Source organism: Ostrea edulis, chromosome 9, assembly GCF_947568905.1.
Source record: "Ostrea edulis chromosome 9, xbOstEdul1.1, whole genome shotgun sequence".
Taxonomy (NCBI): Eukaryota; Metazoa; Mollusca; class Bivalvia; order Ostreida; family Ostreidae; genus Ostrea; species Ostrea edulis.
This window is the reverse complement of record NC_079172.1, coordinates 19,546,374-19,558,297: the sequence shown is the minus strand read 5'-3', so window position 1 is coordinate 19,558,297 and position 11,924 is coordinate 19,546,374. Positions and strand designations below refer to the sequence as shown.

Sequence of the window (11,924 nt, the reverse complement as noted above, 5' to 3'; positions counted from 1 at the left end):
CATTAGGATATGACTCTCCGGGGACCGGATACGTCATATTGTAAATATTCCCGTCGTTTGGATAGGGCGGAAATTTGCGGGACCTCGATCAGCCATGACTCCCACGTTAACATTCTCTGCAGATGAATGGCGTGTCAACCAGTGGTAGAGACACGCATACGTTACAACTCACTCAGTCTTTTAAGAAATTTAGCTTCTTCAAAATATTGACATGACGTCGCTGAAATAAGAATCAAATATTTAGATAAACCCAGTCAATGACGACATCAAACACGTGATCCCCCATCTCTCCCGATTTGTTAAAAATTGATCCATGAAGTTTTTTTTCGGAAGGCGGATACGAGTCGGGCTTTCGGTTTCGAAAACAGACGGGAGAGGAAACTGCATTGTTGGTTTAAAATTATGAAACTGAAAGTGTCCTACGTGCTACAGAATTTCAAAAATGTTTCATGGCACGGTTGGTTGATTTCAGAAATTACTAATTTACAGTTATAATATTAAACATAACGAAAACAATAGCTTATTGATAATTTATAAGAATAATGTTTAATATTTATATTTATTCTACCCCGATACCAAGAAAAAAGAATTTATTGAATATATATACACAAAAGGCACTAATTACGTTCCAACAACACCGGATCGGATCCACAACGTGGATACAAGGTCAAATACAAAAAAATATTCAAAGCACTAAAATGACCAACTACACGAACAACCAGATTCTCGGTAGGACTTGTTAAACGAATGAATTACATAATGTAGGCAACATTAACAGAAAATGATAACAAAACAATATAAACTATATGTAAATACACTTAGCACTGCAACTACTCTAAAGTCCATGGTTTTGGTCTTTAGGCTTGCCATTCAATGTTAAAAGCGAAGAGAATAGGACATTAGGACATGTCTTATTCGTCCAGAGAGCTGATCCAATATATATATATATATATATATATATATATATATATATATATATATATATATATTAATATCGGAGTAAAATAAAACAAAACAAAAAACTCTAAACACTTTATTTCTATTTTTAGAAAGTGTTTAGAGTTTATGTATATATATATATATATATATATATATATATATATATGAGACTACGTTATGGTGAAATTTCTTATTATTATTCTTATTCGTATCACTAAAACACATGTATGCATGATTTATTATAAAATTAATACATTGAATGAACACGACCGTAGTAACGTACAGAGCGCTCTCAAGAGTGCAGTTTATTAATGCATATAACTTACTTATCTGTTCTGTATTTTTACAATGATAAATAACATATGGAATTATCATAGTACATCAAATATGACTACACATGACCTACCCGTGGTGTCAATAAACACCACAAATAAAACACGTGTTCAATTATGAAATAATTTTTGAAAATACATGAGGGCATGATCTGCTACGCTTCACGTCAGCATGCTTCATGAAGGGCTATAGTACTAGTATTTTCAAAAATTAGTTTAATTTTTATATTTACATTTTACTTTCATTTTTATTGGAATTCCTAGCCGTTAAAATAGACAACTACATTGCATTAATGAAGAAATGGCTATCATTGCCATTGGTATCATGTCCAAGGCAAATCATTGGCAATGTAGATATCAAAACATGAATAAAACATTTTCATTTTCATTCTTTGAAACTCAGACCATATACTGCAAAACTTGCCTGTAATGAAAATGAAAACATTTTTTGTTAAACATTCTAAACTATTTCCAAGGAAACACACAGGGAATATTAATATGACATCTTTTATTTACATGTTCAAATGAAAACAGGAAACAATGGCAAAATTTCGTTTCTTGATTTTCTCTCTACCATCCCTCTCTCTAAATAAAAGAGACTATCTAAAAACGGTAAATATAATAAATTCATATAATGAAATGCATAATGATTTAAATACATAATATGCTGCATTCTTAAAAAAAGTTTCAAATCTCTCTCTTATATAACATTTTGTGGTTGCATAAAATGGAGAAATTGAGAGGACGCGCCGCACTTTTATTTTGACTAGTTTTTGAATGGACTTTGCTCCCAAAAGGACACTCTAAAAGCCGGTGACGCTGTTTATTTTTGTTTTTTCTTTATACACAAGTACTTTCCCTGAATGAAAATAAGTATACATCATATATCATAAGTATCTGCCAGCACTATCTGGTGCATTTTATTACAAGTGTCTGTTTAAGATGTTCTAAATTGTCATTTTGACAAGAATGGGTGTCGGATTTCTTGCAGAAATCTACCATTCAATAAAGCTGTCTTAATTGTTTTATCTTGAGGTCATTGTCACCCACTCGGTCAGTACTTTAAACACAGTAAATGTGCACTTAGTATGAAAGGGATTTTCAACACATTCTAAAGATTTACACGGTAAACAGAGACCCACTCAAGCACCCAGCTCTTAAAAAACACACAGAAAATCCCCCTTATTTTTATTATAAATATCCACTTATAATTGGTTTGTTATAAAGAACATCCAGGAAGTGGTCGTGCTTTCAATTTTATATTCGTCATACTTTTGCAAACTAGAAAAAAAAAAATAAACTTCACATATATACATGTACATGAATACATATGATCTCAAACACATTTATTTATACTCTTTCCGATAAATGAACGAAAGATATAATTTGTTAACAACCCACTACAAGAAAAGGTCGGACACTTGTAAATATTTCTTGCTTCTGGTAGACGATTTGACGGTAAAGCGGCGCGGTCTGCGCTAGACGCCCGCGCCAGATGTCTAGATGGCAGTAAACGGTGCCGTTCTTCTCTGGGCCTGCGCAGTGTCACAGTTGTATACAAGACCCAACACAAAGTCATGATCTATCGCCAACGGTTGACACCAGCAGTCGTCATATTGGGGTAAAACTAGTGTTAGTACTAAAGATACAGAGAAATACTAAGTAGATACTGAAATGGAAGGGAAAAAGAGAGAGAGAGAGAGAGAGAGAGAGAGAGAGAGAGAGAGAGAGAGAGAGAGAGAGAGAGAGAGAGAGAGAGTAAATAATTAGTATTGTTACCTGTGTACATACATAAGCTTTAATCTATGAACTTTATGGTTCATGATGATAATTGATGTGCTAAGGATTATGGGACATGGGATTTACATCATGTACATGTATGCATGCATGACTATTAGTGGGCGTCCTTAAACAAAAAACAAAACAAATTCTATCAACAACTTGCTCCAATAATTTATATGCAACTTTGGAATCATCTGAATACCAAAATACTAATTAATGCATATCGCTATGCCTGGGCGAACGTCTGCTATATATCGCCATGTCTGTGAAAAGAAGACCAGTCGATCCTTTTCTCATTTTCTTTTATTATTAAAGATTTGTATAGCGTTAACAGACGGGAAATGATATCATTAATAGCTCGGGTATACCGAATTCTTATTGCGGACTTGAATTCGTAACAAGCGTGTGTTGCTGTAGTTGTTAGGAAATCCAGTTGGAGGTGGACAAATTGTGTGAGATGGCTTCAAACCGCATCCGTGTCAAAAGTATGCTCAATGAACTTCAGGATGTGTGTCTGCAAAGGGTCTTTCTTGTTAATGTCATTTTTAAATATAACGAAAACCCGATTGGCGGACGGGGTTTATAGAAAGCAAATTTTCTGCATGATATAGCTTTCCCATTGTCAATATTCACACACAAACGCACGCACACCCGAAAACGCGCGCTCGTGAGCGTTGATATAACTATGCAGACGTTTTTGCTCCCCACGTCTTCTATTTTTATGATACTTTAGAATAGGTCTGGTTTTCAAATATAGATGGGTCAAAATTTTCCAACGGAAGCAATTAATGAATTTTTAATTAAGAAATTAAGCATGCTAAATGCACATGCCGATACATTATTTTCCTTATCACAGTTTGTACTGATCACCAAAATGAATAAAGATTGCATTCAAAAATCCATTTTTGTAGGTTGATAAACACAATATTTCATAAACATATGAATGGGGCTAACGTTGATTCATAAATACACACAAACATGTGACGTACATAATTATGTGTAACTCAAAGGTTTTAAGTGAAAGTACCTCAACTGAAGCTTCCCAGTGTTATATGTAGAACGTACGTGTAATACTGTCGTATTAAGATCATATTAGTGCGTGTTCTTAATTCACAATTACTGTGCTTGGGCTGGGTTTTTCTTTCTTTCCTTCTTTCCTTTTAATTGTCTTTCTCATAACCGTTTCAACAACTTCGTCAGTGACAGATCCATACGTTACGACGTTGTTTGTATGAAATATTAAACGAAAGTTCATATGGAAAAAAGCTCGTTAACAACCGAAGATGTCTACATTTAAAGTAGAGTGCGCCTCAACGGAAGGCGAATGTCAGATGAACCTGCACTCATATAACTGTTGTTCTCATTAATTATCTCTAAATCAATTAAAGTGTGCCATGAGTTAATTTTAGTCCGCAACAATTTGGAGAGTCTATTTACAGTTCACTGTAATACTACGACTTGTAAGTATCTTTAATATTGATTCTACTTATTTGTAAGTATCTTTAATTAATACGACTCGTTTGTAAGTTTTAAAGCGCGATCTTAAACAAACAACAGAATAGCACTTATCAAATATCAACTAACTCTTTCATAAATTGTAGCTCTTTCTGAATAATTTGATATTTAATGTATCCTCGATTGATTCATTTTGATTAGAGTGCTCTTTAAGTCATTTATCTAAAAAGAAATCTCTAATATCTACGCTGAATCTCTCTCTCTCTCTCTCTCTCTCTCTCTCTCTCTCTCTCTCTCTCTCTCTCTCTCTCTCTCAAATTGAACTGTGTTGCTTTCAACAAATGAATTAGTGCATACCTAAAAAAGAGAACAATTGTTCAATATTATTGTTAAGTAAGCTTTAAATGATTTAATTGATCTGAAGATGTTGCATTTAATAACAATGAGCTACAATTATTTTAGCATAATGACCTCGTCGTTCCATATGCCTCGACGTTCTTGATTGTTGACGTATGGTGCAAGCACCATCGAATGATACCGAGCTTCGCGTGGTAGACCTCGGGGGAATGTTTTCATTATGATTTCCAAAATATTTGTATTACATATAAATTTACAAAAGTGAAAAGAATTTTTATCGTCTGTTATGTGGTTGAAGAATATACAGATATACATGTAATTCCATGATACCAACAACAACAAAATTGGTGGTGAGGGGTTGCGACCCAAATTTGTACTTTTTCCGTCTTCCAAAAGTGGGTGCCAAGACCCAAATATTGCTGGATTTGCCCCTGTTAAAAATGTTCCTTTAAAAAAAACGGGGGGGGGGGTGTATTGCGACCCCTATATAAATAACTCCCCTCATGCATTCATAAACAGCGATGTATAATTTGATTATAAAAAAAAAACTACTGTATAATAAATTCATATTTTTGATGAGCTGAATTGTAACCGGTCTGGTTTGTATATCCAAATCATTTGGGTCATAACGTCTTAGGGCCGGACTTGTGTAAGGACGGAACGTCTGCACACAACCTCCCAAACGCTTTAATGATCAAGACACCGAGACAATGCTCTGACTCGATTTTTACCTTGAATGTCAACAATGTACATAACCTGATAGGAAGAATGGAGCCATCATGGGTTCGATACATCTTGGAAAAAAGACCAAGCTCTCTAATAATTTCAGGAATAGTCACGTCAGCAGTTGCTTATGGAATCTACAGCATAATAAAGTGGTTTCAGCAGTCAGAACCCCGAGAAGGCGAGAAAAGCATAGACTATGACGAATACTTTGAAAACATTGAGAACATAGTAAGACACTCAGTGGAATTTTAAGCGAGTCGTTCATTTAAAGATCTATATCTTATTTATATTTTGCTATCAAATTGAAGAAGTTTATGATATATTGCTTACACACGGCAGACCAAACATTTTGCATGTATTTTTGTTGTTCATAGATATCGTACTGGTCACATGATCACAGGAACCGGTAATTTTGTCTTAGATAATGACAGTATTATGGATCTATACCATACCTTCCCCACAAGGTATAGACCCATAATATCATTACAGACGAAATTGCCGGTTCCTGTAATCGTACGTACTCGTAATCCGAGATTCCTCTGAATCTTACCCCCCGCTTTTCACAATATATTTATCGGGGGTTAGAGGAATCTCGGATTAACGTACTCGGTGCATACTCTAAAAAGCTGCATTGCATGTACTTCGGAAACTGTCAGATTCCGAAAGTTTGGATTGACAAAAATGTATTCAACTAAGATATTTTTTTTTTTTTATGGAGGTTGACAAAACACGGACAAGTCACGGATGCACGGAAATAGATAAAAATAGTACAAATCACGGATTCATTTTGCACGGATGATAAAATTTTCCGTGCATTTTTTAAAACATAGAATATGCTATTGATTTGTGACTTCGAACATACATTGAATTTTTTTTTGTGTGCATGTAGGTAGGGAATATGTAAGTAGAATCTACCAGTCACGGACATTTTCCGTGCAATGTGACGTGATTTGTACTATTTTTTCTATTTCCGTGCATCCGTGCGTCCGTGACTTGTCCGTGTTTTGTAAATGGCGTTTTTTTTGCCCCCGAGATCGAAGATGGGGGGGGCGGGGCATATTGTATTTGTCCTGTCTGTCACTCTGTAATTCCGTAATTCTGTCATTCTGTCATCCTGTCTGAAACTTTAACCTTACTAATAACTTTTGAACAGTAAGTGCTAGAGCTTTGATATTTCACATGAGTATTCCTTGTGACAAGATCTTTCCGTGGGTACTAAACCTGTTGACATTGGCATTTGATCTAATTTTTAAAAAAATGACATTGGTCATAACCTCTAAATGGTAGCTATTGGAGCTTTCATATTGCACATGAGCATTTCTTGTGACAAGATCTTTCTACTGGTACCAAGATATTTGTCCGTGTGACCTTGGCCATCTTTGGAATTGGCCATTATCGGGGGCATTTGTGTTTCTCAAACACATCTTGTTTCGACTTTCGTTGATCTACAAAATACCCAGAGCAGCCAGTTACGATTTTGTGGTTGATTTATACGGGGGGGGGGTGCGTAATTTGGAGGATTGGTAGCTGGTGCAGAGATCTCCAATGCAGCCTTTTTCATGTTATCTATTTAATTTTACAATCAAAATCTTTCCATATACATGTATTACATTAGCAAGGAAGTAACTTATGAATTTTAATTAGAAAAATTCATACTATGACATCCATGAGTTTCTCCGAAATTTTACCGGATGGATTACCACAAAAACGAAATATAATCTGTTTATTACACAACATCTTACGTGAAAACAAAAAAGATGTGATTAATACAGTTTCATACGAATTGACTTTACAGTTTTAAATGACAGAAATATTTCATACAGTATACACACATGTCTAGAAAGGACTTTAGAAGTCTTCTTAATACTTTACTTGACATTTTTATACCATTTTGTGATGACCCACTTTAAAAGCGATAGATTGACTCGATATAAATTTTGTTTATTATAATTTCACAGAATGGTTCATAATATTACAGGTATATAAAAAAATTCTAGATATGTTTTCTGGTTTGATATTGCAGCTGCAGAACAGAGACTTTGCAATATACGCGCGTATCATTGTGAAATACGCGTCTTTTTAGAATGTTTATATGTGTGACCTTTGTTTATGTAATAAATGTCTCTTGATAAAGACGCCACGGGTTGCGTCGAAATTTTGAGGTTAGTGTCGTGACCTTTTGTATACATGTATATGAAAGAGAGAGGGAGAGAAAGAGGAAGAAGATGCAATTGCCAAATAACCACTGCACACGATTTTTGGCAAAAGAAGGACAACTCTTGTCGAAAATCAATATTGTCGATGAAAAGTTTTATCAACGCAGAAAATGAATATACTAATTAGTAATTACGTGTATATCTGCGAATTCAAATCAAACTGAATAGGTGGATATCAATAGAAAACAACACATTTCGTTTCTTTTTGCAAAAGTTACATGTGCACTAAGATATCCAAATTTACAAATTCAATACGTTTTATAGCGTGCATATTGAATGAATCATTTAAATTGCATATTGCAAAAAAAAAGAAGCTTGTAATAATTAATGTACCTGTTGTCTATATCACAGACGGCCCCGGATCAGCCTAGGACACGAGTGCTTGTGGTCGGTTTGGATGGGAGCGGGAAAACCGCGTTCGTTGAGTGTCTGGGAAAGGGAAACAGGATTAACAGAATGCCACGACCCACTGTCGGCTTCAACATCAAGTCCGTCACTGTGGGAAGAGCCATGTTCGACATCTGGGATGGTACAATTCTCTTCATTCGTCATTTTTTATAGCATTGAAATTTCGGATATGTATGGGTGTGTTTTGATAAGAAAACATATAAGATATTCTGTTTATATAAAACTAAACAGTTACATGAATGATAATATCAACATATTTTCTCTCAAATATCCTGAGTTTAAAATTTCGCAAAATTTTAGAATCTCATATTTATTTATTTTTTATCAATTGTTTTTTCAGTTGGGGGATCAGAGTTGTGCAGGAATTATTGGAAAGAATTTGTGAAGGGGATCCATGTGATAATTTGGGTGGCGGATTCAGCAGCAACAGAGGCGCGGGTACAAGAGAGTTCTGACCTACTTCGTGATTTCCTTCAACTGAAAGTTACCAATGGTATCCCAATCTTGTTCGTGGCCAATAAACAGGTAAGTCTGAAAATTACTTCTGTCAGAATAGCTCAAGTCACTCTACCTAACGGGTCCATGAAATTAACAAGTACACCACTCTAATTAATTCAAATTTAGATCCGCTCCTACACGTCTATACACGAGATATGATTTTGATAAGGTTGGTTGTTTGTTTGTTTCCCCAAAATAAGAAAACAATGCATTTCATTCCAGTATTGCAATGATTTGGGTACCTACAGTTTTTGAAGAAAAGCAACTGTAATCATTTTGAATGTACCTTCCTTTTTTCTCTTTTTGTCAAAAATATATGAAAGAATTATAGTCATCAGATACGTCAAAACCTACAATCAATGCTACATGTACGTTTACGGGCCCACTTACGCCTTTCGTAAAAAGGGGCTTCCACACCCGTAAAATCATTCGTGAAGCCTACGTTTACATCTTTGTCTACGACAAAATTTACGACTCTTAAAAACACATACACACAATATCTCAAGTTACGTTTACGGCTACTTCTAACTTTTTACGACCTTCAGTAAAACTCCACCCAGGGCTGTAACAGTGAGGGTTCTTTAACGTGCCACTGCCTGCCGCGACACGGGACCTCCGTTTTTAGTTGGTTGGTTATATGTTGTTTAACGTCCCACTCTAAAAGTTTTCGTTCATATGGAGACGTCACCATGCATGACCGGTGAAGGACTGCAAAATTTAGGCCTATGCTCGGCGCTTACGGCATTTGAGCAGGGAGGGATCTTTATCGTGCCACACCTGCTTTGACACTGGGTCTTGGTTTTTGCGGTCTCATCCGAAGGACCGCTCCATTTAGTCACCTCTTACGACAAGCAAGGGAGTACTGAAGACCTATTCTAACCCGGATCCCCACGGGAACCTCCGTTTTTAAGGTCATATCCGAAAGACCCGTGATTGCCGAGCATTTGACGAAGGAGCAATCACTGCCCATGGTTGTGTACATGTATTAGGTTTGACGCGGCCATGTTACGAGCGGGGCTCGAACTCACGACTTACCGAACGCTGTACTAATGAGCTACCGCGATCTGTTGATTAGATATCTACAGGTCAACATTAACTTCATGTAAACCTCATTACCATATTGTCACATCTTCGAATAATCCTGTTATCAATCATATAATTGTACTAGACTTTTGTATAAGGGAGAGGGCTTACATAAGCTATGCCTGTTGTCCGATCCTATTGAGTTTCTCAATAAAGTACGTTTAAGCTAACGTTAACTTTATACAATACAATTTTAGAACAGGGGATCTTTTTGTTGTATCGTGTTTATATAATAAAAGCAATAAAAGACTTCCGATTGCGCATATTATAAATTTTATTATCAAAAGAGCAAATAGGGAATATTGGCATTCATGGGTGGGATCCTAGGACACATCTGGTTTTGGGCACTAGTTTGCATGTATGTAATGTATATAGCACTTCTTATGTCATTTCTGTTAGATGTAAACTCATACTTTCAGGATCTAGAAAATGCTCTTCCACCTAAAGAGTTGTTGACGAAGATGAAGGCCGATTCTATCATTAACAACAGCCGGAAATATGCAGTTGTAGGAACAGAAGTACCTGCTGGCGGCGCTAGAAAAGGAATCTGGACGGCGTATCAAACTCTTATATCTTTAACCTCATAGTTTTATTACTATTTTGATAGCATCTTTGTTTTTAATTTTATATCTTTTTTTTTTTTTTGAATTTACATTTGAATATCTTGAGGGAAAATGCGAATTATATACGATAGCAATTATTCTATTTTGTCATTTACTGATGCTAAAAAGTTTTCACTGGAATAGTATACATAACGATAGCAATATTTATGTAATTATATTGATTTTAATTTAAAAAGAGAAAAGAAGTAAATTTCATGTTTTAGAGACTGTAGATTTTATGCAAAGTACATATATGTATGTTTGATATTTTGGTGTAATGGTTTACATACATATATATATATATATATATATAGTTTTAGAATGTAAGTTTTTTCTTTGTATTGTATCTTAGGTATTTCTCAATGTTTGTAACTCTTGAGGAAATAAATAGATGTTTTACAATCATACATATGTAGCTGTCTTTTCTTGACAGCTGTGAATCCAAAGGCATATAATACAAGTTCTCGGTATAACATGGGGAATTAGAATAAAACCTACATATTGAATATCGCTCATTTCACCTGGTAGTTCAATGATTCTCAAGCTGTGGTTTAGATCACTTTGAAATTCTAATTTGTTTTTTGCATGTAATAGCGAGCGATATGGATTCTAGTTCCGTGTCTCTCTGATAAGGATTCTAGTTCCGGTGTCTCTCTGATATGGATTCTAGTTCCGGTGTCCCTCTGATATGGATTCTAGTTCCGGTGTCTCTCTGATATGGATTCTAGTTCCGGTGTCTCTCTGATATGGATTCTAGTTCCGGTGTCTCTCAGTCTGATATGGATTCTAGTTCCGGTGTCTCTTTGATATATTTTCTAGTTCCGGTGTCTCTCTGATATGGATTCTAGTTCCGGCGTCTCTCTGATATGGATTCTAGTTCCGGTGTCTCTCTGATATAGATTCTAGTTCCGGTGTCTCTCAGTCTGATATGGATTCTAGTTCCGGTGTCTCTCTGATATGGATCCTAGTTACGGATATACAAGAAAAATTCTTATCCACTATCCCAGCATTCATGCTAATGTTGACTGAATGAAATGTGTGAGAATCGGAGGTGGATCCAAAAGTAGATAAAGGAGCAGTCAAGGATCTACCTAAATTGGTATCGTTTCTGCCCCAAGAGGGGGTATTCTTTTTAGAGAAGTGAACATACATAACCTACTAGGCTATAGCTGTCCACTTGTCAAAAGAAAATGGAGAGGGGATCTGGCAGACCCTAAAATCATGGGACAAAGATTGCCGTAAATCCTTTTTACATCTGGCACTGGGTATAGCTACTTGTACTTATCCTTGGTGATTTGTGGAATTGAGATGTACGAATTACAAAAAATAAAGAATTTATATAACTTAGTGCTCCCTGTCAAAATCTCTCAATCTCTCTTTCTCTCTCTCTCTCTCTCTCTCTCTCTCTCTCTCTCTCTCTCTCTCATGTCGAAAAATAAGGTTCGGATATAATTATAAGCCATTGGCTCAAATTCAAGTTAATCAAGTATTTATACCCCTTCAAAGAAGAGGAGCATATTGGTTTG

General features: G+C 35.6%; 1 protein-coding gene across 1 annotated transcript; it reads left to right on the top strand.

Annotated features, from left to right (window-relative positions):
• The first annotated feature begins 5,422 nt into the window (after nucleotides 1-5,422).
• LOC125659680 (ADP-ribosylation factor 5-like) lies at nucleotides 5,423-10,805 on the top strand. The gene is made up of 4 exons (XM_048891424.2): nucleotides 5,423-5,819; nucleotides 8,159-8,336; nucleotides 8,556-8,740; nucleotides 10,216-10,805. The coding sequence occupies exons 1-4, from the start codon at nucleotides 5,556-5,558 to the stop codon at nucleotides 10,381-10,383; spliced, it is 795 nt and encodes a 264-aa protein (XP_048747381.1). The 5' UTR covers nucleotides 5,423-5,555; the 3' UTR covers nucleotides 10,384-10,805.
• The last annotated feature ends 1,119 nt before the right edge of the window (nucleotides 10,806-11,924 follow it).